Here is a 16,236-nt window from a genome sequence, read left to right on the forward strand (position 1 = left end):
TGTATTACGTTTTCCAAATATTAGCTAAATCGGACCACAAATACGATTTGTTTGAATATCTAGATCCTTGCGCCACCTAGCGTATATTTTTTTCATAGGTCGCTTTCTATTCATATATGTATTATTGTTCCAAATATGAGTCAACTCGGGCCACAAATACGATTTTTTAAAATATTTCGATCCATGCGCCACCTATCGAATTTTTTTTATCTTATTGGCGCATTCTCATCGGGTTGTGAACTATGTATATTCCAAGTTTCAAGCTCGTAGCTTTCTATCCATGTATGTATTACGTTTTCCAAATATTAGCTAAATCGGACCACAAATACGATTTGTTTGAATATCTAGATCCTTGCGCCACCTAGCGTAGATTTTTTTCATAGGTCGCTTTCTATTCATATATGTATTATTGTTCCAAATATGAGTCAACTCGGGCCACAAATACGATTTTTTAAAATATTTCGATCCATGCGCCACCTATCGAATTTTTTTTATCTTATTGGCGCATTCTCATCGGGTTGTGAACTATGTATATTCCAAGTTTCAAGCTCGTAGCTTATCGGGAATTTACAAAAATTTTAATTACAAAGTTCTTTCACAACGGCCTGTCAAGTTAAGTTAAATAAAACCGTTTAAAAATTATTAAAATTAAAATTATCACACAAAGTTCAGATTGCAACTGGCCTTTTCTCGAATGCAATTCTTTCAGTTCGTCCTCTATGCTACAACAGCCTTTAAAGTTCGACGATCAAACTTGTAGAAAATTTTAAAACAAACAAAAATCTCATAATAACTTCGAATTTTATTAAGTGCGAGGATTTTCAGAACATTATAAGGGAAATGCTGTAAAATTTCTTTTTTGTTACGAGAGCAAATCGCCCGTTCGATGAATAGGAGAGTTTGCCAGTTTTCAAAGGATGTTTACATTTTATTATCATACAACTATTTTTTTATTTACTATAAAATTTTTAAGGTATCGTTTATACAAAATATACATATCTTATGTGCGTACTTGCGAAAAGGTATTTCTCAAAATATGATTTGACCTAGCCGTGTATTACTTATACTAATAACTTAATACTAGCTATTGTATCTAATGTATTTTTCCAAAGCTATGCATATTTGTTATCTTAACACTTCTTAAAATTCACCTAACTCTTATCGATTACTTAAACCTTAATCATAAAACTTAATAATTCAATTACATTTTCGAAAATTTAGGGCGGTCGTACATAACCCTTTCTTTCGTAACCAAAAAAACCAATGCTCTTTAGTTGTGGTATCATATCTGGTTTAAAAATAAGCGCTTTAAATAGAGCATATTTCAGGTCATCATATTGGAAGTAAGAAGGAAATGGCATCCTATCAAAAGCACACACGCGAACATCGCCACGTTCATCACCAAATGCCACGCTCAGCCCACTTAAGCTAAATCTAAAGTGAGGAAAAATTTAAGAAAAGAATTAAGTGCGTATTATGCACGTATTTGCTTTTATATTTTTTTTTTTTTAATCTAAATGTTATATTCAAAACTGGGTCGAATAAACACTGAAAGAAGAAGACTTGTAAAGTCAGCCGAAATACGGGGCAATTCAACCGAAATTTCTGTCAATTTTTATCAGTCGCAACAAGATGTTGAATCAACTGCGCACAAATCGTTGATTCGTGATTGACCGTTTTAGTGGTCAAATGAACAAAAAAAGCGGTTGCGAGAGCTTTGTACGAAAATACCTATGATGTGGCATTTGCAAGGCAGATGAGTTTTCACTGAGATTTTTCATGGCAGAAATACACTCGGAGTGCTTGCCGAGAAGCGACCCCGCTTAGGAAAAAATTCTTCTAATTGAAAAACTTTATTTCTAAAATTTGTACGTTGCTTTGCCCGGGGTGTGAACCCAGGGCCTTCGGTGTGGTAGGCAGAGCACGCTACCATCACACCACGGCGGCCGCCATATACATCCGTAAATATGTGCATACATTTAGTACACAGCATACACAAGTACAAAGTAGAGAGCGAAGTGAGCGTAAAATTCTCTTTGAAATTTGCTCATGTATTGACTGTTGATCGCTGTTAAAATTACCAGTGAGATCAGTTGTGTAAACAAAAAAATCAGATTGATTAGGAATTTGTCAATTTTATAGAATTGTGTTAAATTAAGAGGGACAATTTCTCTTCTGTTGAAATGACTAAACTAATTTGTTCGCTTGAAAAAGAACTCGGTCGAATTAACCCTAATTCGTTCAATTTCACCGAATCTGCGTTAAGTCAAGAACAACAGAACCGATTTGTTGATTTTACTAGCGCCATTTCTTTCAGCGAAATTGTTCGAAAAACCGGCAATATACATATTTGAAGCATATGTACATATGATCGCAGTTTAAATTTTTTCTATCGAAACCAAAAACTACTTTTTTAACCACTCACTCACCTAAACATGGTATTGAAAGAAGTACTGAACTTTATGCGTGAAATTGGTTCCAATAAATTACGACGAATATCCCAAATTTCAGCATGTGAACGAGTGACAGATATAATGACAGTGGAATGTGTACGGCTCCATTTGGCTGCGTAAAATGGTTTCATTTTGCTAAATAAAGTTATGAGTGGCTTAGAGATACTTTCCATCCATACTCGAATACTCCTTGGGATTAAAATAAATTTTTATTAATTTACTAACAAAATTTAATACGAAAAGTATTTAGTTGTGCGAAATTAGGCAAAGTGATATTGATTTTTTCTATTATTTTAATTTATTCAAAATTGCCAAATGCTGAAGATCATAATTCAGGGAAATATGTACATTAGGGGGGGGTCAAATTGTATGAAGAAAACTTCATGTGCACATCCAGTTTCTGAATCTATGGGTCATACTGAGTAATATTGTACATGGGACCATAGGTCTCAAATGAATTTCGAGCCTCGCTAATTAATTGTTAGAAAATTTTATATTTATAATTTTATATGGAGCCGTGTGTAGAAGTCTGCGAAACGGGGGAAAGCTTCTGACCGCCATTCACTTGGGAATGGCCAGAGCGATTCTTTTGCCTGCGGTTCAAGCAGCTCACTAATTCCGGTCACTTGCGGCCAAGTATCCTCTGAGTAGCCACTAAACGGATGTTTAGTGGTGAGCTAATGTGAGAAGGCGACAACCTAGCTAGGCTACTTTGACATAATCGGTTTAAGGGCTAGCCGGGGATCCCCCATCGGCAGCGGCTGTTCACCACTAGGTGCGGCTGCAAGCGAGCGACTGTCTTGGAGCAAGCGCTCGCTATATAATGCAAGTGCAAGTAATATCCCCCCCTTGTTCTTAGATTCTTGAGCTTCTTCAGACAATTCTTCTAATGGTAAGCACTGGTACTCTATTAAATCTTTTCCATGTGCTAAAATTTTATGTACCGTTGGCGTAAGTTTCTTCTCAGGATACTTTTGATGCAGCAACTCTGTAGGTTTAGATGCATATTCTCCAAGTTTGGGTCCATTAACTGGCTCATGGCAGTTTAAAATACTTAAATTACTCCCAATCTTTTCACAATATCTCCATCAACTCCTGTTATGCGAGCAGTCACTTCATCGTTTTCAAAAAATCTTCTTGAGGAGATACCATCATTTGTATTACTGTATCCATACTTTGGACAGTCAACTCTAAGGCCAATCTCTTTATAGAATGCATCCTGAATTATTTTTTTCTCCTGTTTTGTTTCTCCTTTTATATTGTATTGTCGTCGAAAATTTCTCCTTGTTGTGGTAGTGTATAAGCCGGCTTCAAAACAAATTCCATACATCTAATCCTAGCATGCAAAGGAGATATTCCATACTCATAATTTAGTTCGTCAGTTATTGAATCAAATTGGACAATTCATTGTAGATGTCGTATTTGTTATTAAGTTCAAAACTTTTCCATCGACCATTGTTAAAAGAAAATCATGCTGTATTGTATTATCATTCCCCTCTTCAATTTCAATTATTGTTGGTTCTATTTTGGCACTTTGATTATTTATATCACTCACTGTAGCTTTTATGAGTTCGGAAGACTCCTTCTCGTATTGAAATAAAATCGGGCGGCACAATATAGTTGATGATGGACGTGGATTTTTCCAATATTCTGAAGCTTCATCTTTTAGTCGTAATGGAACAATAGAAGCCATAAACATATAATTTTTTGTAATTGTTTCATCGCCTACATTTATTCTTTGATTATAATTATATAAAATTTTGAATTGTTACGATAGACGTCCTTCCATTTTCTTTCTATCATAATGTATTGTAAACAAATTTTTTCTTCATCTTCTCTCATAATAGCCTCAAAGATACATATTAAAATTGGCTTCGAGTGTATCTGACTAAATATTAAACTGTGAACTATATTTAAAAATACTATTCACTTTATTTAAGTAAACAGAATACTTAGTTCCTAAATCTCCAAAAGACGAATGATAATGTGTATTGTATGATGGATAGCTTTATATACCTACTCAAATTATTAAAATGAATTTTAAGTATACATTTCGTAACTGAAAAAATGTATGTTGTTAACAAGTTCCAATAACAAAAACGACCTTACGGCCGTACTGAATTATATATACCTGCTCAGGAGCGTATTTATGCCCAAGGTTGTTTAACTTTATTTGATGTAAAAAATGAAGTTGCAGCTGGACGCAGGTAGACTTTATGAATTTAGGTAACCGAATATTTCACAAATAACTACTGTCAATTTGACAGAGCACATATTTTAACATTTTTTTTTTGTTCCATCAAAGTTTTAAAAAGGGCCTAAAAATAGGCATTTCGAAAAACAGGTATATCCGCCAACGTTTACCAAAAAAAAAAAGAATTTTTATTTTGTTTCAATCCTAAATTTAATTATCTTTAATTTTTATACAAGAAAACGACAAGCGGCCGCCTTATTTGCTCACAAAACCATTATAAATAAAACGAAAAAGAAGAAAAATTTCAAATTTTTCCCAATGTTGAAAATTGGTCAAATATGAGCGGCTCTACCTGGTAAACTATAATTTTCTGCGAATAAAACAATTATATATTCTTGATCCCTGGAAAATTCTCTATTAGAAACATGTATTAGATTTAGCGAACACTTTCATGGCGCCACTGTGAGTTTGAAGGACAATGAACTGAGGGCATGCACCTGGAACGTCCGCTCCCTGAATGGGATAGGTGCAGATGCCCGGCTGGTTGATGTCCTTGTCAAAGGAAAATCTAACATCACCGCCATCCAAGAAATGCGCTGGACGAAACAAGGAAGAAAGAAGATTAAAAACTGTGACATCTATTGATGTTGCTATACAAATGAGTGCAGTTTCGGCGTCGGATTCATGGTGGGAGAGACTTTGTCGCCAAATGTTGGCGTTTAAGCCTGTGGACGAGCGTCTGGCCGCTATCTAAATAAAACCAAAATTTTTTAATATATCATTCATTTGCGCCCATTCGCCAACAGAGGAGAAAGACGATGAGGTGAAAGACGCTTTTTATGAACAATTAGAACGCATATACGAGCGCTGCCTCCGTCATTATATAAAAGTCTTGCTTGGCGACTTTAACGCCAGGGCGGGCAAATAAGGCGTAAGAGGATTGTGTGAACGCTACCGCCAGTTAAAAAAGGGAAGCGAGACGCCTTTTCAGTAAGAGAAAAGTAGAGGTAGAAAGGCGTGAGTGCGAGGAGCTTGACGTGCTAGCCACCAGGAATAACGCGCGAAAATTTTACCAAAAAATTCGGCGACAGACAGAAGGTTTTAAGACGGGGCAAACTCCTGTAAGAACGAAAACGGCGACCTTGTAAACTGATATCTGCTCTCCTAAATGGAGAAAACAATTTACCGCAAAGAGAGGATGAACCCGAACCTGCAATCGATGATGATGGAATAAATGTCCCTCCACCTAATTATGACGAAGTCAGAATAGCAATAACCAGATTGAAAAACGACAAGGCCGCGGGCGCTGTTGGATTGCCTGCGGAGCTATTCAAATACGGCGGCGAGGAGTTCGTAAGGCGCATGCATCAGCTCTTTCGCAAAATATGGGCGGACGATAGCATGCCCGACGATTGGAATCTAAGTATTCTTTGCCCAGTCCAGAAGAAGGGGGATACTACAAACTGCACCAACTATACGGGGGAATCAGCCTTCTTAATACCGCATATAAGATCCTGTTAAATGTATTGTGCGAAAGATTGAAGCCCACCGTGAGTCAACTGATTGGATCTTATCAGTGCGGCTTCAGACCTGGTAAATCAACCATCGACAAGATTTTCACAATGCGCCAAATCTTGGAAAAAATCCGCGAAAAAAGAATCGACACACATCACCTCTTCGTCGATTTAAAGCCGCCTTCGACAGCATGAAAAGTAGCTGCCCATATGCCGCTATGTCTGAATTTGGTTTCCCCGCAAAACTTGGCTGTGCAAAATAACGTTGAGCAACACCATCAACTCAGTCAGAATTGGGAAGGACCTATCCAAGCCGTTCGAAACTAAACGAGGTTTCAGACAGGGTGACCCCCTATCGTCCGATTTCTTTAATTTGATTCTGGAGAAAATTATACTATCTGCATAACTTAACCGCCCTGAAATAATATTCCATAAAAGCGTGCAATTACTGGCGTATGCTGATGGCATTGATATCATCGGCCTAAATACTCGCGCCGTTAGTTCTGCTTACTCCAAACTGGAAAAAGAAGCAGTAAAGATGGGTTTGATGGCAAATGAGGACAAAACGAAGTACCCGCTGTCATCGAGCAAAGAGTCAGCGCATATGCGCCTTGGCAACCATGCTACTTTTGGCAGCCACAATTTCAAAATAGTAAAAGATTCCGTTATTTGGGAATCAGCATCAACACTAGCAACAACATCAGCTCTGGAATACAGCGAAGAATCAGTCTTGCCAATAAATGCTACTTTGGACTAGGTAGGCAATTGAAAAGTAAAGTCCTCTCTCGGCGAACGAAAATCATACTCTACAAGTCACTTATCGTACCCGTCCTGCTATACGTGACAGAAGCATGAACCATGACCACAGCAGATGAAGCGGCTCTGGGAGTGTTCGAGAGAAAAGTTCTTCGAAAGATTTATGGACCTCTACGCGTTGGCGTTGGCAAGTACCGAAGAAGATTTAACGACGAACTGTACAAGCTATACGCAGATATCGACATAGTCCAGCTAATTAAAACGCAGCGGTTGCGCTGGCTAGGCCATGTTATGCGAATGAAAGATGATGCTCCGGCCAAGAAAGTGTTTCTATCGGAACCCGCCTATGGAAGCAGAGGTAGAGGGCGGCCTCCACTCCGTTGGAAGGACCAGACGGATAACGATTTAAACTCCCTTGGTCTGACCAATTGGCGCCGGTTGGCAGAGAGAAGGAGCGACTGGCGCGCCTTGTTGGACGACCATATCCGTTTACACGGTTAAGCGCCAATTAAGTAAGTAAGTGATACGTTGTAGCTTAGTACGAATTGTGTTAAAAATTTTTGCAAGTAGTGATTCAGAAGTCAATATCAATAATTTCACAATATCAGAAAGAAAAAAGATGCTGGCCCACCCTAATATACACATATTCCATATCAAACACAATCAAACCAAAATTTCATTTTACTTACCAATCATTACCGCAAGTTAAAAAAAGTTTTGGTGACCACGGTGAGAAATCCATACAATTCACCGATCCAACATGCGCACGCCACATTTCTATATAAGACTGCGTAAGATTTGTCGAACATTTATATACACAACCCTCATCGGTGAGAAGATAATAAATGTCCCTATCAAACGGATGCAATGTAATATTAAGTCCAATTGGATGGTTGTCTGCATACCATTTTTTGACGTTATGTTCATGATTAACTGACAAACCCTCTGGTGTACCTTCCACACGATGTAATTTCAGTTGATTAAAGGACATTAAATATGGTCCGCCTACTATGCAATATTTCCATACTGAACCATTTAATGAGAGTGTCAATAATGGATCTATATCGCTGGTATTATCTTCTGGTTGTTTAATCCATTTCATAGCAATCACTGGGTCACGATTTGGTGATACAACACGTTGTGTGACTGCAACTGGTGGTGCATCGGGTTTGGTTATATTACGCACCTCAACCGCGCCATCAAACAAACCAATCGCTAATAATGAGTTTAAGAATGGTGAAAATTCAACTGAGGTCACTGGTGAATTATAATTGTAGGTGTGTTCTGGATTTTGTGGATTTTTTATGCTCCAAATGCAGACATTCCCCGTTGTAACGGTAACTTTAGCTGAATATGAAAAAACGCCATATGCAACTGCTATAATATCACCGTTATTATAACAAAAGCTTATATCTGCAACAGCTTTACGTGTTTTACCCGTTATGCGTGATGCTTCAAATGATGGTGCATTAAATATAAATAATACTTTAGGATCATAACAAAACTCAACCTGACTATCTGCCCTCGTGTGTATGCTCATTTTACGAAATTCACGTTGCCCCTCTGCGTGTATATTGCCCGCTAACAAGCGTCCCATAATCATACACGCAAAATTGAAATTTGGATTTTTTTCAATTTGATTTAGCATAGCTTTGACAACAATTTCTGATAATCTTCCAGCACTTAAAATGAAATCTTTTGTTCCAATACTTGAACTATCATTGTTGAAATCATTGTCGCCATTCATATTTCCTTTAGCTATATCGTTGTATGTATCGTATAATTCATAAATGGACACATACGATTTTTTCTCAGCAAATTCTTTATAAAATGTATTGACCCAACGTGTTTTCATGAGCGTTTTTATGGTTTGTGTTTCTGCCTCGTTACGACGGCGCACCATTCCTCTTCCAACGGTTAAATAATCATACATTGTATTATCTGCTTCTACAATATCACCAATTGCTGTGCCTTTTCGTTCGGTTTTACTGGATACTTCAAAAAGGAGAAACTCCTCAGACTTACGCAGTGTAACCTTTATAAAATGTTGTCTAAGTCTTGTGGCCGTTGATACGGCTTTAGGTTCCTCGAATACTTCGTATTCATCTACATTTCTAAATACTTGATGAAGGCTGACAACCTGGGTGAAAATAAAGTTGGAAAAAATTGACAAATCAGTAAAGGAATATCATCTTGTTGTTTTTTACTACACGTAAACCCTTGAACGCTTCAAGAATTGTTAAAGCCAAGCGGCCTATAAAGCAAGTCTGATAGGTAGGGACGTGACTACCTTTGGCTGTGCCGAAGACCGCATACCTTTCTCTAAGCGGAGCTGAACAATTATCTGATGAAATTTTGCACTCTCCATCTGTTTTCCAAATAAAATCAGTATCCTTCAAGCAGAGCTTCTAGGAATGGAGAATCATCTGCACGGCTACGTGGTATGAATATGCTCGGGGAGCCAAGAGCGCTTAAGGTATGATTCACCATTCACTTTCTCCGAATACTTCAAACACTGTAAGATAATGATACTCAAAACGGCAAACTTTACGCCTATCACACTCGTTTGGGTACCTTGTCATGGCAACATTGACGCCAACGAAAATGCCGGATTAACTGGCAAAGGCCGATGCATCGTTAGACATCAATGAGGCAGTCACGGCCACTAACATCAATCACAGCCCACTTGCAGAACGGCAAGTAAACTTTTAAACTTAGAGTTAACCTGACGTGAGGTTAGTCAAAAATGTTTGACAAATTTTTTAAACTAACTCTTGAGTTAAAAAATAACTTGCCGTTCAATAAGAGGGCCTAAGGGTAACACTTTCACCAATTGCAAGAACACTGAAATTTTCCATTGATATTCTGCGGACAGTTGTAAATTCACCAACAAAACATCTCCTAGCTACAACCAGAAAAAAAAGTGTACTGAATGGATCATGGAAAGAGCTACTCAGGCTCACATTTACAATAAGAGGACACTGACAATAGTTCAGATGTGCAAAAATGTTTGTTCCTTTCAAGGAAAGGGCTAGGGGCTGTAGACAAGAGGATTGTAAGGAAACCGTTACCCGTTACCACTGCGAGAACCCAGCTATGATAAATATTAGGTTCCCAACTTTAGGCAGTTTTTCGCTTCCCGATTTGAGAGCGGTAACCAAGTCCTTTATAAACACATTAACAAGTGTATTGATCCAATAAAATGGATTGAGTAAAACACACGCAGGGCATACAAATTTATTGGTTCCATGAGAATGTGCATCAAAATGGTGCCTAGGGCTCTACTTGATCCTTGTCTCAATGGCCGGGCAGCACAGCTTGCGACATCTCCATTAATATTTCCAACCAACTTCGATCTATCCGTGAATCAGCTAACTCCTCCACTGCATTATATGTTTGACAGCTACGCTACTCGTTTGTCGAGGAAATGCAGGGAAAATATTGGATTTGATAAGAAAACTGTGCCGCCTGAAGTCGATAACTTAGTTATAGAATATTTTATTGTATTTTAATTGTTTTTAAGTAAGTCCTATCGAAAATATTATTCATATATACTTGTGTAAATATATCACTAAATATTTAAAAAATAAACATATATACTTACGTTGAGCAGAATATCATCTAAAGAATATCTCAGACCTCCCAATTTAGGTTTGTTCGATATGCTACCACGCCCGCTACTTGCCATGCTTTGACGGCTCGGGTCACTCGAATGACTTGAACTTCCTCTGTACGCGTAAATACTGCTTCTTAATGCAGAATTCAGAAGCTTAAATTTCTCTTCCTCTGCTTCTTCCAACTCCAGCAATTTTGGTGTGACATCAGTGACCACACCTCGAATTGTCTAGCAGTTACAAAATAACCAAATTAAAAAGTGAATACGAATTGAATTCAAAATTATTATTAACCTCTTTTATTTTGAGTTGATTACGCATAGCGAGAATATCTCTTATTTCTGACTCAATAACTTGATTGTAGGGTATACGACCAAAACGTGTACTTGATTTAGAATTTGACTGCAAAATAAATGAAAAAATAAGTTTAGGTATTCAGTAAACGTTAAGATTTCTTAAAACTAGTATATCCATATTCTCAAAGGCTTACGTATCGTTTGGACGATGCCATACTTGGATTGTGAGCTTCAGTCATTTCTTAAAAAATATACGCGCTTCGGTCAAGAAAAATGTGAAATCTTATGAATTATTATTGTATGTATGCACCATTAAATATAATTTGAAAAATATATATGCAGTTATTTATATTTATTATATAAATCCCTATTTTCCCTATCAAAATGCTCCCCAGCAAAAAAATACGTTGCGTTTCACAGAAAAATAAAATTCAAATAATTTTTTTTTTATTAAAAAGGAATTTTCGATGACAGTGACAGATAAAATTTTATGGAGCGAATTTTAATAAGGTGCTATTAATCGTATAGGAACAGTTTTAGTGTTATGTAGTTTCTGTTTACGTGTCTTCTGCCGGACTTACATTTAATGTCTACCTGCGTTGCGTCGCCTGACAAAGTTTGTGGAATGTCATAATCCGATGACAGAAGAAATATAGTAAGTGAGTAAGTATAATGACTGCAACCCAGGTCAAGTAGCTAATGAAAGCAGATTTTTCAAAAAGGGGCTTCAGAAGGAACTTAAATAAAGCCAGGCATTTGCACAGAAAATGCTCAACAGTCTCGTTTGCAGTTACATCTTTACAACCTTTGCAGTGGCCATTGTGCGTGACATCCATCTCTTCTGCATGAGCGCCTAAAGTCCAATGACCGGTGCAAACTGCTAACAGTTTGTGGATGTAGGCCGTAGATCTACGCTCTGCTCCTTGTGTTCCTTGCATTGGAGTCTGGCTATATAGCCCGTGCTGCTTTTTCACCTTTGATGAGCTTTATTCACGTAAAAATTTCAAATTTCCCCATTGCACAGTGGTGTGTAAACTTTTGTGGGTGTTTGTTGTTTTGTTATTGTTATGTATGCAAGATCTTATAATAACTTTAATTTTTTATTTAATCCTATTAAATATTGTATTTGCGATAGACACATCTTACCAATTCTCTTTGTTTTTTGTATGCATGCGGTGAAAGTGGGTTGTTGTTGGTCGGTATGAAGGTATCACCCGCACCAATTTTATGAAAAAACAAGTAAGGAAGGTTAAGTTCGGGTGTAACCGAACATTACATACTCAGTTGAGAGCTATAGTGGCAACATAAGGGAAAATAACCATGTAGGAAAATGAATCGAGTGTAACCCTGGAATGTGTTTGTATGTATGTATCAAAAGAAAGATGTTAATGAGAATTTTAAAAGGCGTGAGCTTAGTTCTATAAGTGGACGCCTTTTCGAGATATCGCCATAAAGGTGGACCAGGGGTGACTCTAGAATATGTTTGTACGATATTGGTATCAAATGAAAGGTACTAATGAGGGGTTTAAAAGGGAGTGGTGGTAGTTGTATATGTGAAGGCGTTTTCCAGATATCGATCAAAATGTGGACCAGGGTGACCCAGAACATCATCTGTTGGATACCGCAAATTTATTTATATATGTAATACCACGAAGAGTATTCCTGCCAAGACTTCAAGGGTTTTTATTTCCCCCTGGAAAACTTTTTCATTTTCTTCTACTTAATATGGTAGGTGTCACACCCATTTTACAAAGTTTTTTTCTAAAGTTATATTTTGCGTCAATAAACCAATCCAATTACCATGTTTAATCCCTTTTTAAACGGTTTTATTTAGCTTGAGTTGACAGGCCGCATGGCCGCATGCACGGCTGCACGGCCGTTGTGAACGAATCTTGTAATTGAAATTTAAGTAACTTCCCGATAAGCTACAAGCATGAAACTTGGAATATAGTTCAGAACCCGATGACAATACAATAATAAGAAAAAAATAGCCGCTAGGTGGCGCATGGATCGAGATATTCGCAAAAATCGTATTTGTGGACCGATTTGGCTCATATTTGGAATACTTAATACATGCAAGAATAGAAATCGACCTGTGAAAAAAAAAATCGCCGCTAGGTGGCGCATGGATCGAGATATTCACAAAAATCGTATTTGTGGCCCGATTTGGCTCATATTTGGAACACATAATACATAGATACATGAATAGAAAGCGACCTATGATGCCCGATTTGGCTCATATTTGGAACACTTAATACATACAAGAATTGAAAGCGACCTATCAAAAAAAAAATCGCCGCTAGGTAGCGGAAGGATCGAGATATTCACAAAAATCATATTTGTGGTCCGATTTTGCCCATATTTGGAATACATAATACATAGATACATGAATAGAAAGCGACCTATAATGCCCGATTTGGCTCATATTTGGAACACTTAATACATACAAGAATTGAAAGCGACCTATCAAAAAAAAAATCGCCGCTAGGTGGCGGAAGGATCGAGATATTCACAAAAATCATATTTGTGGTCCGATTTTGCCCATATTTGGAATACATAATACATAGATACATGAATAGAAAGCGACCTATAATACCCGATTTGGCTCATATTTGGAACAGATATTGCATACAGTCCGGTAGAAGTGACATCAAAATATTTTGGAGTTGGAGGAGGGACAAGCATACGTGGCGCAGAGTCAAGTAAAGTCTTTGGAAGGATTACGTATTGAGGACTTAGGTTGTAACAAATTGTCAGGAAAGAGTACGTGTAATAATGAGTCACTAAATGAACTAAATAGAATGAGAAATAATAGGCAATTAAATAAAGACTAAAAACTTGAAAATAAAATTATTAAAAAATTTTTTTTAAGTTAAACGGTTTTATTGAAAACAATACTTACATGAAGTAATAATAATACGAAACGCTAGAAAATAATTAGGTAGGTCCTAGGTACTAGTAATCACACTCCTTATCAATCTATGGCGTTGATCCGACAATTAAATAAAAGCGTTGGACGCGTCATATTTCTACTGATAGTCATAAGTAAAACTAACTGAACCTTAATCAGTCACATTTTTAGAAATTTCACGCGCCCAACGCTTTTATTTAATTGTCTGATCAACGCCATAGATTGATAAGGAGTGTGATGACTAGCACCTAGGACCTACCTAATTATTTTCTAGTTTTTCGTATTATTATTACTTCATGTAAGTATTGTTTTCAATAAAACCGTTAAACTTAAAAATTTTTTTTTAATTATTTTATTTCGTATTTGGTATAGAATTATGGCATTTTTTCATTTTTCGAAATTTTCGATATCGAAAAAGTCGGCGTGGTCATAGTCGGATTTCGGCCATTTTTTATACCAATACAAAGTGAGTTCAGATAAGTACGTGAACTGAGTTTAGTAAAGATATATTGAGTTTTGCTCAAGTTATCGTGTTAACGGCCGAGCGGAAGGACAGACGGTCGACTGTGTATAAAAACTGGGCGTGGCTTCAACCGATTTCGCCCTTTTTATGGCATTAAAAGTATTCTAGACAAATTAAATCATCATTACTGGCGTTGAATGTTGACATAATTTACTTATATACTGTAAAGATATTAAATTTTTTGTTAAAATTTACCTTTAAAATTTTTTTTTTAAAGTGGTCGTGGTCGTTCTCCGATTTTGTTAATTTTTATTAAGCATACATATAGTAATAGAAGTAACGTTCCTGCCAAATTTCATCATGAAATCTTCAACGACTGCCAAATTACAGCTTGCAAAACTTTTAAATTACCTTCTTTTAAACGCCCATTATCCAAAATTTTACTAATTTTCTATTCTTCTTCATAAGTTCAACTCACCTACCAAGTTTCATCGCTTTATCCGTCTTTGGTAATGAATTATCGCACTTTTTCGAATTTTCGAAATATTCGATATCGAAAAAGTGGGCGTGGTTATAGTGCGATATCGTTCATTTTAAATAGCGATCCGAGATGAGTGCTCAGGAACCTACGTACAAAATTTCATCAAGATACCTCAAAATTTACTCAAGTTGTCGTGTTAACGGACGGACGGACATATATATTATACCTGTACAACCAACCGTTGTCCAATCAAAGTTAATATACTCTGTGAGCTCTGCTCAACTGAGTATAATAATTCTCACATATGTATTTGTAAAGACATGACCATATTTTCACGCCGATATCTCTACTGGAAGTATTTTTGGCCACCAACTCCATATAAGACCGGCCAGTGTACATTGTATGCCTGCTTTGACACTACGTATTCCCTTACCTCCTTTCGCTGAGCATATATATGCCAGCTAATTAGCCTTCACATTTGCTTACATTCCCCATCGTCCTAGTGCCCAGATAATGGGTAATTCCAGAGTGTCGACTAAAGCAGTTTTAAACTGTTTTTATGCCCCTAACAGCGTAGGAGTAGTGTATGGTGCAGCTAGCGCCTTTATAGCTGCTTGGATGTCAGAAAAGGTAAACATTTTTGGGTTATGTTCCGCATCTTAAGAAATTCGCAAGCCTGCCAAATCGCGAGGACTTCTGCTTGAAACACACTACAGTATGACAGTAGTTTGAATAACGTGGAAATATCTAAGGAATACGAATATATTCCTCCCCAAACCTCAGTTCATTTTGGAGTCATCTCTAAAGATTGGTATGCCGTTATTAGCTGGAACCGATCAATCATTCCTACTCGCAATGATATTGTAAGCAACGCTGGAAAATTGCAGTTTGCGGGGATAAGAATATATTTTGGAACTTAAAGTTCTCGGCAGAAGGAAATTAAGGATACTGCTATGCTTTTTCTGATTATTCTTCAAGCACCAAGATTCCTTGAATGTCAGTACGGTTTGTGCCGACGTAATTAATATGTGCATGTCTATATTAAACAGGCTTAAGAAGAGATCTAAAGCCGCCGTGTGGCATGTGCGATAGGCCCAAATGCACACTGAACTTTCTGTAAGATGGTGAGTTTGTTGTTCTTAATAAAAGCTACGCAGAACATTACATTAGCACTGGGTGCAACACTGCTTCATTCCACCATAGCACCATCAGTAGCGGATCGTGAGCTTGGCTGTGGGTGGGAAATGGTATCAAAAAGTTTCATAAATTTTGTTTTATTTTTATAAAAGCGGTATTCATGTATAAACTGCCGTGCATCGTGAAATTCCAAAATTAAGTATTGAACATTTTAATATTTGTTTTCTTTGGATATTTCATTTGTTCTGTAAATTATTTGAAAAATAAAATTTATTGACGTTTTGGGGGGAGGATTTCCCCTATGTCCACCCGCCCCCACCGTAGATCCGCGCCTGAGCACCATCTACAGAACTGATACCCCATTTCTAACTGAACATTGTCTTGCAGGCGTAGAAAGCGATGCAGGTCTTCCGTACC

The 16,236-nt window shown here is 37.2% G+C and overlaps 1 protein-coding gene across 1 annotated transcript; it reads right to left on the reverse strand.

The window, feature by feature from the left end:
- Nucleotides 1-1,217: 1,217 nt before the first annotated feature.
- On the reverse strand, nt 1,218-11,183 carry LOC137248831 (dynein axonemal intermediate chain 4-like). Its single transcript, XM_067779727.1, has 6 exons — nt 11,022-11,183; nt 10,826-10,933; nt 10,522-10,761; nt 7,607-9,057; nt 2,430-2,642; nt 1,218-1,434 (listed from the first exon to the last, which is right to left on the reverse strand). Exons 1-6 carry the CDS (start codon nt 11,064-11,066, stop codon nt 1,218-1,220), a joined length of 2,274 nt encoding a protein of 757 aa, XP_067635828.1. The 5' UTR covers nt 11,067-11,183.
- Nucleotides 11,184-16,236: the final 5,053 nt, after the last annotated feature.

This window comes from Eurosta solidaginis, chromosome 4 (assembly GCF_040869045.1).
Source record: "Eurosta solidaginis isolate ZX-2024a chromosome 4, ASM4086904v1, whole genome shotgun sequence".
Classification (NCBI taxonomy): domain Eukaryota; kingdom Metazoa; phylum Arthropoda; class Insecta; order Diptera; family Tephritidae; genus Eurosta; species Eurosta solidaginis.

Coding starts and splice junctions, on each gene's coding strand:
- LOC137248831 (XM_067779727.1), bottom strand. CDS start 11,066: ATGACTGAAGCTCACAATCCAAGTATGGCATCGTCCAAACGATAC. Junction 10,762..10,825: donor ATCAACTCAAAATAAAAGAG/GTTAATAATAAT, acceptor TGTAACTGCTAG/ACAATTCGAGGTGTGGTCAC. Junction 2,643..7,606: donor TTAACTTGCGGTAATGATTG/GTAAGTAAAATG, acceptor TTTAATCCCAAG/GAGTATTCGAGTATGGATGG.